This window comes from Macrosteles quadrilineatus, unplaced genomic scaffold (assembly GCF_028750875.1).
Source record: "Macrosteles quadrilineatus isolate MER2022 unplaced genomic scaffold, UCM_ALF_1.0 Scaffold_7__1_contigs__length_78375512, whole genome shotgun sequence".
In the NCBI taxonomy this organism is placed as follows: domain Eukaryota; kingdom Metazoa; phylum Arthropoda; class Insecta; order Hemiptera; family Cicadellidae; genus Macrosteles; species Macrosteles quadrilineatus.
Window position 1 is genome coordinate 10300937 of NW_026542600.1, and position 19346 is coordinate 10320282.

Here is a 19346-nt window from a genome sequence, read left to right on the forward strand (position 1 = left end):
TACTACATAGTGTATACTGTATACTACATAGTGTATACAGTATACTACATTTTAGTGTGTACTGTCTCAAAAAAGTACTGAGATAACATTTTACGTTACATTCCTCAGATTACTCAGGAGGAGTACCTTAGCATATTTTTTGTCCTAAGACGCTATAGACTCTAGCGTCGTTTTCACATTACTCAGGCTGGACCTAGGGGTTGCAGCATTATCACTTGGATAAAATCCATTGGTGATTTGACGGGATTTGAACCCGAGACTTCAGCGACCGAAGTCCATCGCTCTACCACTAGACCAGCTCACTCCCCAGAAAGAACACAACAGCTTTCTTAGAATTCTTTGGATGCATTGCACGACGTCCAATGATATAAGCCGTAGCACGACCAATCCCATGACTTCCAAAGCTTGTAGAAAGACGAAGATTCTTGCATTTACTCTAATTTGGACATGGTGAGATTTGGACGTCATGCAACAGTCGAAGGGTTTATATTGGACGTCTTGAGACGGCTCAAAAAGTAATTACATTTTGGACGTCGTGACACTGACTTGTATCATTGGACGTCGTGCAACACTCCCAAAAATTTACCTTCCTTTGAGAAAAGCTAAGACTAAGAAGGACAGATAGGGTTTGTATACTGTATATAACATTAGAGTGCTGTTGTATCGTCTGGTTCTTCAGTATCCTCAGCTTTTTCAGAGTAGCAGTTCATCCTAAAATAATCAAAACTCATACTATTCACAAACCTGAATCCAACGGTCCATTGAAGACCAAATTCGCTATACTATGATGACTGGATAGGGGTAATACGTCAGGTAGAGCCTTAAACCATCAATCATTTACTATGTGATTCCTAGGCACTTCACACCACAGCTATATGTCAAAAAGTCACTCATTTCCCATTTCAACAAACATTAGTTATACAGGGTGTTTCAAAAAGGACTTTCACTTTAGGGCTATCACGAACATGTTTCAATGTTTCACGTGGATTTTCACTACCACTTAAGTAAAACGTCACTAGTCAGAAAAAAATTACGTTGTCGAAGAAATGTTCATCATCACCACTTGATTTAACATCCACACAGAAGTTCTTACTGTCCCTCGTCATTGTCTTTAATTGCTTGTAAACGCGAATATCGTTACGGTTTCGCAAACACACGCCAAACCGTCGTATGCAGCTCACGAGATGCACGTCTGGTCGACTTTGTAGGCTGATGACAAACGTTTGTGTCACTTGTAATAGCTTTGTAAGATGTGCGTGGACGACTTTGGGGATGTCTTATGCTTTACCATAGACAAAAAGAATTAATTATAAACCGTCAGCTAAGCTGCCGTTACCATAGGTTCTAGCGCACACCGCTGGGAGCACCATGTAGTTACGGCATACGCGCTACGTAACTATATGGCACTCCCAGCGGTGTGCGCCAGAACCTATGGTAACCATGGTAACCACAGCATGGCTTACAGTCTTTATTTAATTATTTTTGTCTATGGTTATACTGAGCAGCACACATCTATGCACACATATATTTCGGAATCCTAGGAGGATTTTTAGAGTACTTGGTACGAAAATTACAACTGTTATCGCCGACTTTGATTCTTCAAACCAAAACCCACAACTAGCACGCCCAGATCCAGTGAACGCATTCTTGGTCATATTTAAATGTAACCACATTTAACATAAGCCGCTAGCACTTGTGTGGTGCGATTAGGCTCATGGACTACACGAGTCAAAACTTGATGTGTTTCCCTTTGAAAAAAAAAAAAACACTAAATCGAGCTTTTTAACTTTTTGGAATAATTTTATATGAATTTTTAAAGTTTTAAAGTGACATTGACTTCGGATATGGACATAATAACATGAATATATGACTAATGGGCCTACACTTAAAACCTAACTAGACATAATGTTTAGTAAATAACAAACACTAAAATAAATTCAACACCTGATACTAACATAAACATAAATATTAGATAAATTAAAACATTTTGTATTTAATATTTATGTGTATTTGGTAAATATCGATATGAAACTGTGAAGTATATTCCATACTGTATAATATTCCAGTATTAGTATTTATGAACCTACTACAGTTCAGAATTTAATTTACTTGTTTCATAGTGTTATTGGTGATCTGTTTATTCATTGCTGCCAGCTTGAGTGTAAACGGTGTTATAAAAACATAATGGTACAAACAAATTTCAGCAGTCCACAATCAAAACTGCCAAAATATTCAATTTCCAAACTTGATTCTTGAAACTCACCGATTCAGTCTCGAAACCGAAACTTTTCCAAAGTTTTCATGGTTTTGAGACTCAAGATTCGGTTTTGACACATCACCACTAACTAATATTTTCTAACTGTTTATTTTGCGTTTTTATTCATCGAGGTGTTAGGGAAGAAAATCATACATGAAACAATATCTCTTTATTGACAGTTGTTACATAGGTTTGCCTACTGTATACATCTTATTGTAGCTAAGTTTTGTAAAACAACCACTATGAAAGATATCAATGAAACTAATCCCCTAGTTACACACAGGAAAATATGACTTTGACCTACAAAGGTTTTCCATTTTTAACAAGTTAAAAAAAGTTTGGAAACGAAATCAAACTCAGACATAGTTTTGAAAGAAATTTCTTTATGGTTTGGAAAACGGGGATTACAGCTGAATTATTAATTTAGAGAATTCTGCCTACTTTTTATATAGACAAAATTACTCCAAAGACGTTTGAGGACGTCTTGCGACACTCCATGAATTGACTGAGTTTAAACAAATTCATAACAAAAATACTTTGGAGAAAATCCAAAAATCCATTCACATTGAGAAGGTAAATTACACATTTATTATAGCTGTAGAATATTAAGACAGTGTTACAAATTGTTTTTTTTTTTTTTATTATAGATTTACACGACCTCCAGTTCTAACAAAATTCTGTTTTTAACCAAAATTCAATGTACTTTCAATCAGACAAGATCATTTACAGCCATATTTATTTGTAAATAAGACCAATATTCAAACAGTTTAAACTAAACCCAAGAAAAAGGTAATACAAATCATTTCAGCAACCGTGAAAAAAAAAAACAGATGAAATAAACTATAATCAACTATTAAATCAAAAAAATTATGTCACACCCCTTAATTTCCCAGGCCCGAAATTAACGTCCAGTAAAATAGAGGCAAAGTAACTTTGGCTGAAGGATTTTCATCCGAGGCTTTCAACCATAACGGAAAATAATCTATATTACAAAATTCAACAATAATGTTTTATTTAGAATATAACATTGCTTAGAAACTAAGTGAAACAATCAGAGGGTTGAAAGAATAAAATTCTAGTTAGGGTTGCTTTCTGCCATCCTTCTATAAGACCGTAGCTGTAGCTGAAACAAATAAAATATTGAATTAATTATTTTTTTACAAGTTGTGTTTCCTACAACAAAAAAGTGAGATCCCTAACTTTCTCATGTTCTAAATACAAATAATGGGGGTTTCAAACGAAACGAATTACAACTGTGTTTTTAAAGTTCAAAATTGCAGGGATAACTATTTTTAATTTTTATAGGCCTTTTCCTACTCTAATTGTGTTGACTACACTACGTTCGAGGAAGGAAGAAAACTCCTCCCGTTTTCAATGGTTATGTCCTATTCCGCCCGAGTTTCATTTCGTCCGTAACCTAATTAGTCTCAGTTCGCCCACGGTCCCAGATTAACCCTTATAATCCTCAGCTCTACCTGCGTCAGGAGCCTCATTCCATCCACGGAGGCGAAGCCCCGCCTCCTAGGTACCCACCCTCTCCCAACTATGACCCCATCACCTTCCATCTCCGACTACACGGTTATTGAAACTTAAAATATATGTTTGACAAACCAGACAAACCAAACGAATTTCCTTTATAGTATTAATGTAAAGTTGGAACACAAAGGTCTCAGCATTAAAATATAAAGTGGCATGTGTCTTTATAGATTGGTTAAGTTAAGCTGAAATAAAAAAAAAACAGAATACAGTAATACCTTTTTGTCTATGGTAATACATGGTAATACCATGTAATACCAGCAAATAATCACACCTGAGGTGATAAATTGAAAGAATAACAAACAAATAAGTACAGCTGAGGTATCATCGCATAGTATGAAACATAACGTCGAAGAAAACGTTATGCTTAAATTTGAATAATTCTAGTTACATCTTAGAGTTGTTTGAAAACTTGTTAGAAACTAATTTTAAATATCTCTATTTGTGTCGTCAAGGATCACCTACATTATTTCTGCTCTAATTTTTAACTGATAACTTCCAGTGAATGCTAAACACCCTGCTTCAATTCGAGTTAACATGTTGCAACAAATTTTTACCATCATTGAGACTTGAAGAAAACTGTTGCTTTACTGAGACCTGTGTTAAGTATTTCAAGTTGGGTAATTTCTTTATTTATTTCTTTGATTTGAGACATCACCTAAACCAACGAATTTTCTCCGTAGGGAATCCTGTAAATTGGGGTGATGTCAACCATTTCATGTGGTCCATGTTTGACCCACAAACTCTGGGTTAAACACAGTCATAATCCGATTGTAATATGCTAAAGCAACTAGCAGCAACACCACTGAAAGTTGGTTAACGTATTTTCACGTGTTGTCTGTCAGTCACAGTATATGCCCCGCATCGGATCATTCTCACGTTGTTCAGTGAAGTTTCTCTTAATAATAATAATAATGTCTTTATTTAGCAAGCGTTTTTCAGATACAATATTTCTGCTTTTCAAAACAACTCTTGTCCTTAATACTAATAAACAATTCATAAAAACTAACTATAAAACAATATATAAAAAATCTATCTCTTAATACCTGTCCCAAAGTTTTGAAAGTATGGATTCATTTGTCAAAATAGGTTGGATAACTCTTGTAGCTGTAAGATTTGGATAAAAATTTTCATTTTCTCTTTTTGAACAGCGTATATTATTTGAGTCTCCTAAATCATAAAAATAAACTTGACCGTAACAACTCGATCGTTGAATACGTCGTTGAATGGATTGCAGTGTTATCGTATGTTTCTGTATGACGTTAAACACTATAATCCAAATAATTTAACTTGCTTACTAACACATTTTAGATGGGGAGACAATCATACAGTGACTAACAGCACATGGGCAGTAAATTTTATTAATCTGTTATGTCGTAAACATTTATAAATACAGATTACTGTTGAAGCTTTTTCAACCCAAAGGAATGATCCAGATTATAAAGATTTAACATTTCCTTATAACGGCTTCGTCAATAAAGAGACATACCACTTTATATTTTCATGCTGCTTTATATTTTAGATCTTTGCGTTTCAACTTTACATTAATACTATAAAGGAATTCGCTTGGGGAGGGTCTTTCCATATTTGGGGAGGGTGAGGTCCTAGGAGGCTGGGCTCCGCCTCCGTGTATGGAATGGGACTCCTGACCCAGGTAGAGCTAAAGATTATAAGGGTTAATCTGGGACCGTGGGCGAATTGAGACTAATTAGGTTACGGGCGAAACGAAACTCGGGTGGAATAGGACTACACGGTTTTCGAGTGACCTTATCTACATTTACCTATTATAAGTGCCCTATCTAACCTAACCAACTAATGTATATTTCCTCCTTTCTCAGGAACAAAAGATTAGGTAGAAAATAGAACTTTAGATACTAGAGCAATCTATGACTGGCTAACACAACTAAGTTCTTTTTTAATAAAAAATTGCAGCAGTTGGTCGATTTAGCTGGGATTTCTACTAGTCAATGGTTATACAGGGTGTTCAAAAAAGGTTGGGACATAATTTACGTAGTGATTTCTTGGGTCAAAATAAAGAGAAAATCAAGAATAAATGTTTTCCAAAATCGCTTCTTTAACCAGATATCCACCATTTTGTATTTTTTACATAAACATTTTTATTTTTTTATTTTTTTCAACCGATATTTATGAATCTTGGTATGTATGTTAAAGTAGAAGAAACCCATGTTATATAACAATTTAATCTGATACAATTTACTTTGATCTCAACAAACTTAGCTTTACTTAACTTACTTTAATCTCAAACAATTTAATTTGATAGGGATTTTGCCATCTTTCAATATTGTATACATTCTTGTAAACTGGTGTAAACCGTTGGGAAATAAATAAATAAATCTCGATTCAACTTAAAGTTTCAAAATGGCGGCCATTATAACTTCTTAAACTTAAATTACTCGAAAACGGCTAACCTTATGAAAAGATGTCAAGAACACTTTTATTTAGCATTTTTCTCCCTATCAAACGATACCAAGTTCAAAAAGATCGAATAATAAATAGCTCAAATATTGTGATTTTCGATGTAAAATGTGGTAGAATAAGGCAGAGGCAGTAATGTTTGTCCAATTTTACAACTAAAAAATCGTAATCTTATATGCAAAACTGTCAAAATACAAAGACATTATGTAACCTCTTTTAAGTCGCAAAATGGTATTCAATTGTTGGGAATTCTTAGTTTCCGTGGTGATGCTATTTAAAATAAGCTAAATAATAACATTTTGGTTTAAGTACAAAGCGTTGTAATTTCAAGGTCCTAAAGAACAATGTCAGTTCTTTAGGTTAGGTTAAGTTAGGTTAGGTTAGGTTAGGCTCGTCACACACTGCGTCCGGTCCGTTAAAATCGGATCCGGTGTTTTTCACCGGATCCGGCAAATCTCCACACACTGCATCAGGCGTTCCAGTTCCGGCGACCAGTCTGAGTCCATCCGAGGACAGCGGTATTGTGAGTTTAAGAAGTGTTTAACCAACAACATACAGTAGTTTGTTGTTTTAACCAAATTTCCCTAAAGCAATGACAGTGGCAGTGAAGAGATCTTCGTAGTTGCAGCAGCTCTTGCTTAAACGTCCTTGTGGCCTAGGTCGTATAGCACAGGGTACGCCTGTACTAGCACAATCAGTTTCTCTTCCAATGACATTTTGTAACAAGTTGTACAGCGTAAATTAATGGTTTTCGAATTCACCTGACCCGGCGTGCCGGATCCGATTTTACCGGGCAGGACGCAGTGTGTGACGAGCCTTAGATTAACCAAAGCTTTTCAAAACCTACCCACTGCCGCAGAAGAGGTACAATGTCAGCTTGTTTAATGTTGTCAAGGGGAACTCGGTTTTCAGGTTCTTGTTCTACGGGAGGGAGAAACTCTGGGGGTGGAAATTCTTCATCTGATCTCTTGCCGTGCCCTCCAAAACACGAGTGACCGAAAGAAGAACAGCCTCCTGCAACAAAGAATTGTGAACTTTGAATCTCATGTTACCAATAAATTTCTCCAGTTGTATATGCTTTGCTTTTAGTACAGTGAGTGTGGTATAGATTAGGTTAGAATCCAATATCGTGATTTTGAACCTCCTGAAGTTCGTTATTCTGAAAAAAAAACACTTAAACACGATTTTATATTAATTAATATTTTCCACGACAATGCCATTTACAAAAATAACACTCAGTTGTGATAAATAAATAATTGTAAGATTATGTAGTACCTCGAGACGATAAGATGGATGATTTAGAAACAACACAACAAATTAACACTTCATCAACAATACACCAATGCAAGTGATTAACAACAATATAACATTTCAATACCAATGATCGATGCAAAGTGATTAACAAAAAATAACAATAACAATAATAATAACATGAATAAAATCCTATAATGCATAATTGTATAATGTAGAGTAGAATGTATGAATGTATAAATTGTATAGAATGTATTTGAGTGTAGAATTGAATCTGTGGGATTTTGTGTTTAAGAGAAACCAAAGTGTCACTATAGAGGTCAACATAGGTTGGGAATTCAATCCCTAACCGTTGGAGTCGAATCATCGGACTATTACCCAGATAGTTAGTCCTGTACTGCGTCCTGAAGAACATCTGCAGACCTGGTACTGCCTGGAACTCGAAACAACAGCTGTTCCCATAGCCAAGGAGAGTCGATCCTACCATTGATCAATTTAAACAGAAAGCCGGATATGCAACTTCTCTTCTTTTGGCCAGAGCATGAAGATACAGTGAGTAAGGACTCAAGTTCTTCAACTGGGACTATTCGCCAATTTTTCAATCAACTCTGAGACCTCCAACAAACAAATTTTGGAATATCCATAAATTAATCTGTCACATCCAAAAACTTCACAATGGCTATTGTAGATCCTCCATTTAAACTCATCTGGAACATGCCTAAATTATAAAGCGGTTTTGGAATACATACGAGTTCGTTAAGGAATTTTCAAAAGATCTCCGATTTTTCCAGGATCTTTATAAATTCCTTGATTACTCTGGTACCTCCACCAATTCTTCGATGGCTTTGGAACCTTCATCAATTTAAAACCTATTTTACAAACTCCTCTAATTCAGAAATGATTCTGGAATCTCCTCAATGCTGAACGACTCTGGATCCACGAACACTCCTTAAATTACCCTCAAACTCCCACTGACTTTAAACATGTGTATGACAGTAAAATTTGAAAACAATGAACCACTTTTTATGGGGAACAGTTTAAAATCCTCAAATATTTGTGGATGTAACTGGTATTGAACCCGTCCCTCTTGCAATTGAAGTCCGAGAAATTAACCATTTGGATTTAGCAACAACAAGCACACCAAACTTAAGACTTTAGAAACTCCACGAATTTTGAATGACTCCACAAATTCTTATTTCCGTAAAACCTCACTTATTAAATACGAAAATATTGTTAGGTTTCAAGAGATATAGTTTGGGTTCCAATGTGGAATTTATTTTCCATTCTTAAAATGTTTTACAAAATACACAGGTGTCCACACTTTTAGAAGAGAATTTAAATTTGGCAGTATTGCAGTGAGTATTTTACAGTAATCATAATCATCAATTAATACGACTTCCATCGGGTGTACATTGTTTCCTTTTGTAATGTATCCATTTTTTATATTGTAAGAGAAGTTAGGGGGGAAATTTCTGCAGCTACAGTGGTGTATTTTAAGTTTCAGTTTTTAGCAAGAATCCTTATTAACTTGCACTGAGCAACCCTCCCATAAAACTTTTTGTGCCCTTTGAGAAACTAATTTTGTGTGATACTCAGCCAAATGTTGTTAAAACGCTTAATAAGTTGTTTTCACTTTTCTTAGTTAATAATGACAAGTGGTTTGATCAAATACTATTTTATAATTAAAGTACGGTAACTATATTAATTAAATAATTTGATCAGCATCGTACATGTTATTAAATTGCCTGAAAGGACAAAAAATACGTCAAATAACAATTGTAATAATATATTTACACTTACACTGTTTACTCACAAGACGGTAAATACATATAAAAGATGGTAAGTGGTGATCGATTTCGATTGGACACCTCAATTATCATAGAGCCCAATAGGCGAGTAGCCAATTGTATACAAGGAACGCCATTGAGTTTCTTGTCATTAACTTATTGGGTCTGATGATGATTGGAGTGTCCAATCGAAATCGATCACCACTTATGTATTTACCGTCTTGTGAGTAAACAGTATAAGTGTAGATATATTATTACAAGTGTCATTTGACGTATTTTCGTACTTTCAGCTATATTATTACTACTTTTTAGAACTGTTCTACATAGAATTATAGTTTTTTGAGGTGTATTCAGGCCCGGGACCACCTTTATTTAACATTTTATGGTCTAACAGTGATTGAAATTATTGTAACTATTTATTATATAATTATTTCAATATTTGTACTCAATTGAATAAATATTATTTAGGACTAGGAGGTCATCAAAGTGTAGAGCGAATTATTTCAAATAAGAATTTACAATGAAAACTGAAATTTTCTTTTCACGCAGATTTTCTATAACAAGGTTAATTTATTGTTTGGCAAACAAAAAAAAAAACTAACCAATTGGCAACACATGAACCAAACCCATGCCACATGAAAGCTATATCCACACACATTACTATTGTCATATTTTCCTATTTTTACGCTCAAGATATTAATGAAGCTGGAAAATAATAAGGGGGGTTCTTTCCCCCCAGTCTTTGTACGCCTTCCTTCCTCACAGTTAAATGTTTCAGAACAAAGGCCCAACTGAGTTCGGTCTTTCTATGCGAGAAAGTTGCTACATTGACGAAAAATATTTGAAGTCATCGATGGGAAAACAAATTTTAAGATGGTGATATAAAGTAAAAAAAATTGATAAATTATTTAAAATTCTTTGTGACATTTTGTATTTTGTGTATACCATTTGATATTTGTGTATTTTGATTATACTAGTAAACAAGTAAAAATAATTAATTATTTAAAATTCTTGGTGATATTTTGTATTTTGTGTATACCATTTGATATTTGTGTATTTTGATTATACTAGTAAACAAGTAAAAATGATCAACTATTTAAAATTCTTGGTGATATTCTTAGTTAAATATTGTTTCTATTGCTGATTACCTTTTGCCTCTTAAAGAGATCTAACTATTTTTAAAAGTTTATTTTTGGCAATTTGGAGAGGTTGGGAAAAACCATTCAGTTTATGGTTTAGCAATACAAAAATACCAAATACCAAAAGCTCATAAAGCATTGCCAAGAAAACTATCAAAATATAAATATTTAAACAATTAAATCACAACTAAACAACACTGATATTCTTTAAGACCATAAAAAGGATTAGTTGCCAGTAAAACATAAATGTTTTTTTTTACTAACAAACTGTAGTTGAAGTTGTTTTGGGAATTATCCATAACTGCTAACTATTAGGGATTCGTATGGATGAATATTCAAGTTTGTTGTTTAACATTTATTGTTGGTGATGGTGAGCTTATTATGGTCAATTCCCATAAATGATTAGTTACTCATAGGATTTGCCATGTAGTAATATTAATATTATAATTCCAACTGTCTCCTTTAAGATTATTCTCATGAAAAAACTAAGATATGTACATATTTTTCACTGTGTAGACTACAAAAATCTATTTATTCAGATCTAAATAGGTTCAAAGCTTGTTATAGAGTTTTAGCTTAAACTTAATAGGTATATTCTTCTTCAAAATTGAATACTTTGGTTAATTAAATGTTTAAGCTAATGGATTCCACCATTTAACCTCAGAGTAATAATACATAATTATTAATCTGAGGTTTAACTAAATACTAGCCACTAGTTGAAACAATCGTAAATGCAACAACGAAAAAACTTTCCTACAACTTGAAATTTCATACCGATGACTATATAAGTGAATATATTAAGTTGTATAACTAAACACCACATATTTTTATAGAATGTTTTGTTAATTGAGAAGTTTTCCCTGACGTAATCCCAATACTGCATGCATATGCATATCAAAGTTTCTTACCTATTTCGATCAGACTGAAATTCACTGAGCGTAGATTTTGAAATGCATTCGTTATTGAAAAGTATATTTGCATATTACTTATTGCATTTTTATTGTGTTTAAACTAAAACTTGCTTAAGATATAGACAACCAAAGTTCCTAACACGAAATCGTTGTTTTTCAGAATGGTGCGACTGAATGTGAATTTTATTTGGGTTTACAAAACTCCAGTCTGATCTTACAGACATTGCCATGACGTAAATAATAGGTTTAACGAGTACTTAGGTTTGCTGCTATAGTGCAGGTAATGAGGTATGTCTTTAGTAAAATCTTATTAGCTTAGAATGAAATATACTAATTTGCCAAATTAGGTCGAATTAGTCAAAAATACTTAACATAGACATTTTAAATTACAACTTTTTTAAAGTTTCTCCGTAACTATTAACCGTACAAAACATTCAGTATACTAAATTATTTATTTTGAGCTACAAAGCTGATTAAAGAGAAACTGGAAAATGCTATGTTTTGAGGACCAAAATGAAAAAAAACCCTAATTTTACCCCATAAACCCCTGTTCCCATAGTCCGATCATACTGGTTCACAAACTCCTTTGAATAAACGTAGGTTTACAATGAATTTAAATATAAGTGACTATTAGATATTTGTTATTCAAATACTTCAATGGATAATCTTGCTATAAAAATATCAAGATTTTGACCAAACCTCAAAACTGTTATTCATTTATTTTACATTAAATTTAGACACATTCCGTTCAACTCAATGCTCTAGATAGTTTTTAGTGATGTTCTTGATTTTAAAGGTAAAAAAAAGTGATAAAGAAAATCAAGAACACGGAATTACAACGATTCCCTGATTTATGACGGATGGAAGAAATATTTATGCAAATGTGATTTGTTCTGTTGGGTTGAAGTAGAGATGATCATTCAATGAGCAAAGCTATCTTTCTCTTCTTCATTGTTACTACTGTATTATTTCTTAAAACATTTTCGCTATCCCTATACGGGTGAAATGTATTGTTAAACTAAGAAATTTAAATGTTTAACAATTATTGTGTTAATGCTCTACTTAATTCTTCTTTAAAGCGTTGAGATGGAATTTATCACAAAAAATGAATTAAATGGGATTGAATAATGAAAATAGTGATTGTCCGAATCCTACTGAACTGAGATAAACGATTCTAATTTTACAAATTAGATCTACTAAAATCGTTATTTTTTTTTCTTTAATTTTAACTAGTTTCAACTTAACTGTCACAATTTTAAACTTTTTTCAGATTGGGTTGATTTGAATTACAGTACAAGGTTTTGGAATTAATCGGTTGGATTTAATTGGTGGTTTTGGTTTGTACTAGACTAAACTAGTTACACAATTGATTAAGAGCTGATTATTCTATGAACAAATGATGACTATACATTTTAGAACTATCATCGTGATCATGTTTTTACTGTTTGTGATCCCAATGATTTCCTAAATGCTCTTTCAAAAGCCCTGAATAAAAGAAACTAAAAATATAACACTATAAATCTGCAAACAAACATCAACATTATTTTAAAGGCCAATTTATCAAGGCTATAACAATAGTTCTAACACAACCAATCATTTTATAATTAATTACAGGAATTGCAACAAAACCCATAAGCCAGGTACAATTAACGGGTTGCATTAATCGATTTCAAGGGGCATAGTAATGATTTCAAAAGTAGATCCAGGTTCCAAAGATACATAAACCAATTATTTATAAATCTAGCAAATAAACAAATAACGTTGGACAATTTTATAGGGATGTAGCTATTATCATAGGTAGTACCCGTCACCTATTAACTTTTTCATTTTGATGTCCCAAAAACCAACAACTCTATTCTTTGAAATTTTTATATATGGGAGTGAGAAAACTAACTTAAATAATTTTGGTCCAATTTTGATGACATTTGGCATGAATGTGTAAGGCTGGATGTGAATATACTTAAATGAGTTTGCAAACCACCAAGATTGGATCATAAATACTCATGGAAAATTCCGGTTTTCTAATTGTTACAAAAAAAAATAAAAATAAAAATGTTTGATTATCATTGAAACAATCGTGTAAACCTTAAAACTAATGATTTTGAATATTGAAGCTTTGTTATAGAATTAAAATCTATGGAGAAAATTCCAAAAGTTGTACATTTCAAACCCACATTTCACTATTATAGGGGAAAAGAAAACTGTTGTAGTTTGCTTGCTTATATATTTTGATCAAATTTGGCAATTTCTTTTATTTCATCCTATGCTGTTACCATAAAACACCACTTTTTCCTACCAAAAGCAATACAACCTAAGTACTAGTTGAAAATAATCTTGATTAAATGTTTACCTCACATAAAAAATAAGTGAAATTCCACCGAGGATTATTTGATTTGTCTGCAGGTCTGCTGCAGCGGTATAATTCATTTTCGAACTGTAAACATGTCTATAAATACACTGAAAACGTGATTTGTCGGTTGGAGTTAGTTTACAATTCGACGATTAGCTTAAGGCATATGAGTATTGATGAAGATTGGATAGGAAAACTTTGCTTATATCCTTGAGTAAATTATACTCAATGTCAATCGAACGTCAAATGTAATTGGATGGTGGGGATATAAAACTACCAGGATTAAAGTATTAGTCATCTTGGGTTTAAAATGTTTAAGTATGTGTGCGTAGTTGAAGACTTTAGGTCAAAATCGGTTGTAGATTTTATGCAGGTTGAGACGGGTTAGCAAGATTTATTTATTTCCTGATAAAAGTAATTAATGTATACAATAATATAAGTAGCCTTGTTTAATAGAAATACCTTCATTTTGTAATACGTAATACTGAACCTTCGTTTTTTGTGAATATCCCATCATGGTAAGACCTGGGACCGGGACCGATTTACTTTTTCGTTTTGAGGTACCCAGAGGCCAAAAACACCACATATATATGTTTGTTAGCGTGATAACTCGAGCAAAAATATCCGACTTTTATGGAATTTGGTACGTGTAAACCTACGTTTATTCGAAAGAGTTCGTGAACAAGCATGATCGGACTATGGATCGGAGGATTTTGGTGGATTTTAAAGGGGGGAGGGTAGGGGGGTTTGGGGATTTTATAGGGGGGGGGGAGTTTGGGGATTTTATAGGGGGGTGGGTTTTGTAGGGGGGTGAACTTTTTGGGGGGATTTTAGGAGGGGGGTTTGGGGGATTTTTTTTTAGGAGGGGTGTTATATTAATTGCTTTCCCATTTTTTTAAAATCATTTTGTAGAGCTTAAAAACAAATAATTAGTATCTTAAAGCATTGTTGTATGCCCGACAATTATGTAGAAAGTTCAAAAAAGTGTAAATTAAAATCCCCATGCCATTCTTTTAGAGAAGAGTTCGCTTAGTCCGTAGGTTTGCTACGGTGGGGGTATTTTATTTGTGATAGTTTCTTTAAAACCCTATATCATTAAAATGTATTATGTGCAAAAGACAATTTGCTAATTTATTTAGTATAAATCGACCTGATTAATTCAAATGTTTTTCATTTATTTGAGTAGATGGATATTAAGATATAATATATCTATTTACACCCAAAAACATTCCTTGACAATTCAGTACAGCCAACACACAGCAAAGTTATGTTTTATTTATTTTACGAAACGTTAATATTTTTCTAAGATAGTAAACGAACATCTAGACTGGTAGATGAAGGAAATGCATTTGTCTGAAAGCTTGGTGTATCCAATTCCATGATCGGACTCTTTGAAGATCTCTTTTTTGTTTCACTGCTCTACAAAAGTAATTCATGTAGGTACGATTATTATCCTTGTTGGTGAAACAATTCAGTTTTCATCAACAAATAAATTATAAATGACGCACCAGCTTACTATAATTGATCAAATGCTATAATTTAACGTTAACATTATGATTAGTAGTGACGATAAAGAATATAGATATCGGAATTTTCAAAAACACAATAAAAATATTTTTTTTAATATTGGAAATATTTTTTGTATAGTTACAAAAGTAAAAATAAAATAATATTCTCTAAACTACGTATTGTATTTATTTTCTTTATATGACTTTCAATTTGTGTTTAAAGTTGTCTTGCGAATTAGTTAAGTAAATAACCAAATTAACAATAATATTGTTCATACCTCATTCAACAACCATACCATAGAACTGCCAAATAAGTTTTAAGTACATAAAAGTTTACCTATTGAGTCTAACACCATTGGAAGCTTTATCGCAAAAGTTTGTAAAACATTAAAATGAAATTAATACCTTCCGACATCACCTTTGTTTCGGTAATTTTTTGTTAACTTCTCCCCACGATTCATTTTTACTTTGCAGCAGTTGGAGCAAAACCAATTAATTTCAACTTAATTCTCACAATTCGCTGTGATACGTGCAGAATAGTTTTGGAAAATAAACTAAAAATGGGCCTTGTTTGTAAACTTAAAAAGGAGGCTTATACAATAACATGAATCTTATACTTGGTTCACAATATTTGGGTGGTTTTAGGGGAAGATATCTATCCCCTCCACTTGACACTTACCTTTAAAATAAAGCTCAACAGCTGAAACATTAAATGCAAAAAAGTGGTCGGCGAACTTTCCCTCAAATCGTCTAAATATTGTAAACGAAGTATAGAAAAAGTTATTTTAGATAGTGTAATCACAATTGATTTTAAGTTGTGAATCAGGATACAATGGTTTTTTTGTCCTAGGACGCTAGGCACGAGTCCGGAATTGTTTTTCACATTACTTCCTGAAGGTCTAGCCTGCTAGATCTAGGGGTTGTGGCGTTATCACATGGATAAAATCCATTGATGATTTGGAAGGATTTGAACCCGGGACCTCTGGGCCCGAAGTCCAGCGCTCTAACCACTAGACCAGCTCGCTCCCAGGATACAATGGTATACCTAAATCATGACAAGTAGGAAATGTTGTTTTGGGGAATAATGTAATTATTATGAGTATAGTTTTGTAAACTTTGAAAGCTGCCTAGAAAGGGAAATTACGAGTAGTTATTTATCATACTATTCCAATTTTATATTTAGATTTGATGTGTTGAATTTGGGGTGGGGTTGGGTTTAGTTCAAATTTATGATCAAGTATCGTAATGAAATGTATAATTAAATTTACAAGTTCAACAAGGCCAATATATAATAATTTTATTTTATTCACTAGCGCTTTCAGAAACTAGGTTTCCATCTTCAGGCACTAGTACATGTGCTGAAGATGGAAACCTAGTTTCTGAAAGCGCTAGTGAATAAAATAAAATTATTATATATTGACCTTGTTGAACTTGTAAATTTAATTATACATTTCATTATTAATTGCCAATATCTCCAATATATGTAAGTTATCAAGTATCGTATTGAACGTTTTAACAAAGGCAATTAAGCATATGCCAAGTAAAAATATCTTACCATTAGAAAATCACAATGGTCCTAGATAAGCTTATATATATAAATTAACAACAGGGCTGTAAACAATTTTAACAGTAAAAATTTAAATTTTCCTCCAAGTAAATTGCTTGTATGTAACTAGAGTATGTCCTCTCATTCTTTAAGTTAGAACATTTTTATAAAGCTATCCTTTAAGCGTCTTCTCTTCAGTATCCAATTATTTGCTAATTACAAAAGTTGATTTCACAACAATCAGTAACTTTATCAGATTACTAATATTAATTATACCCAGTTACTAACACAGTATGTGGAAATATGTTTGCCTCAACATATGGTACCCTAGGGTCAAAGACAATTGGAAACTATGCTAAGTTGTATAAGTAATAACAAGTTTGTTTGACTAACAGCAAGAAATAATGTCAGTGTACATGTAATGTTTGAAATTTATTAAAGTTTGTTACACTAAGCACTTGATAAGATTCACACTTAGTTCATAAACGTACAACTTACGTTGGATATAGATTTTTCTTATTAAATTAGCGAAATGATATACCTTTGGAGAGTGGTATACTAGTGGTAGAGTGAGAATGTGGTAAATTGATTTAATTGTGGAGTGGTGAGGTGGTAGAGTTGGAGAAATGTGGAGTGATATAGTAGTTAAGTGGTAACATAGTGAAGTGATATAGTTGTGGATTGACGAATGTGTGGAGTGATATGGTAGCTAAGTGGTAAGATAGTGAAGTGATATTGTTATGGAGTTGAGTGAACTATATTAAGTGGTAACATAGTGAAGTGATATGGTTGTGGAGTTACGAATGTGTGGAGTGATATTGTAGTTAAGTGGTAACATAGTGAAGTGATATAATTGTGGAGTGACAAATGTGTGGAGTGATGTGGTAGTTAAGTGGTAACATAGTGAAGTGATATAATTGTGGAGTGACGAATGTGTCAAGTGATATTGTAGTTAAGTGGTAACATAGTGAAGTCATATTGTTATGGAGTGACGAATGTGTGGAGTGATATGGTAGTTAAGTCGTAACATAGTGAAGTGATATAGTTGTGGAGTTGAGTTAACTATATTAAGTGGTAACATAGTGAAGTGATATGGTTGTGGAGTTACGAATGTGTGGAGTGATATTGTAGTTAAGTGGTAACATAGTGAAGTGATATAATTGTGGAGTGACAAATGTGTGGAGTGATGTGGTAGTTAAGTGGTAACATAGTGAAGTCATATTGTTATGGAGTGACGAATGTGTGGAGTGATATGGTAGTTAAATGGTAACATAGTGAAGTAGTGATGTGGGTCGGGTAAATACCCAGTGGGTAGGTAAATATAAATTGGGTATTTACCCGGGTTTTTACCCCAGGCCCGGGTAAATACCCTAAAACTGGGTATATATAATTTTTATTAAAGTTAGAGAAGATTGAGATGTTTTTTTTGCAATTATTACCCTGTAAGGATAGTAAAATGGTGATAAAATGTGTTAAACAAAATTTCATATGGTCACTACTAGCATTTTACTTCTGGGTATAATCGCCATAAATACCCAGGTCTGAGCATAAAGCATTATCGGCATAATACCCTGGTCGCATGGTTGCACTGGTCCTGACTACTTATGATTTTGTAATTTCTATGATAGATAAATGAATTTATTTTATTGGAAGTGAAGAAAAATAATTTGTAAAGTAATAACTATTATTTAGAAAGAATGACAGGAAGATTTAACCTAGTAGTGGCCTATATGTAAACAACTTAAGAAAATAATTAAAATTCAATCTGTAGGATATGGCAGGATTTAATAATATTTTTGTTCTAGATCTTTTGTTGGTATCAATGGTATCAAAATAAAAAAAAAAAAAACTAATTTCATAAACTTGTGATATAAAACATTTAAATCTACAGTATATAGCACAATAAATCTTTCAAAATTATATTAAGTTAGACGAAAAAACAGGAGTTACATTTTTTTAGTAGGTTTATCCAAATATATTATTGTTTCCAACTAAGCGGTAACACAGAAAAGTTTAATTAGGCCTACTTTTAATATTCTGCCATTCTGCCGATGTCAATCAGGCTTAGGTCTGCCTAGCCTTCCAAACCAATAGAAATTTATATACATATTCATATACAATAGAAATTTTAACTATCATAATTAAATAACAGTAAAAGTAGGTTTAGGTTCACTATTTCTCTGATGAGGTGTTGTCTTGATTTCATTTCATAGGGAGTGTTTAGTTTCTAGCATTCTTAATCCCAGGTAGCATCACAGGCTTGTTTTAATCCTGCACACCTGCACACCCGGCCTGTTTATGTTATGGTTATAAATTTATAAAATGATAAAAATTGAAATAGCCACAGCCTTTTTTAATATACAATTTTTTAGTATGTTAAATTTAACCGATGTTACTCGATTTAAGACACGAAACCCCATGCTTATTTAGAAACTTTATGTATTATTTACAAAAAAGTGCTAAATCATTAAATAAAAGGTACTAGCAAAGCTTCAAGTTACTGTAAAAGTTGTTATAGACTACCCTAATTTATCATGTAGTGATAACAATAACATATTTAGGGGTAAATATAAATGAATTTCAATTGATTTCATAAATACCCAAAATACCCGGGTATTTTTGGAT

General features: G+C 32.8%; 1 protein-coding gene across 1 annotated transcript in view; it reads right to left on the minus strand.

Moving 5' to 3' along the window:
• Positions 1-2411: 2411 nt before the first annotated feature.
• LOC128998252 (uncharacterized) overlaps positions 2412-19346 on the minus strand; it is a 125074-nt gene continuing 108139 nt past the window's right edge. Inside the window, exons 3-4 of the mRNA XM_054424306.1 lie at positions 7077-7243; positions 2412-3380 (exon numbers count right to left, since the gene is read on the minus strand). Of these exons, the coding sequence (XP_054280281.1) occupies positions 3333-3380; positions 7077-7243 (215 nt within the window). The 3' untranslated portion in view covers positions 2412-3332. The remainder of the gene's footprint in view (positions 3381-7076; positions 7244-19346) is intronic.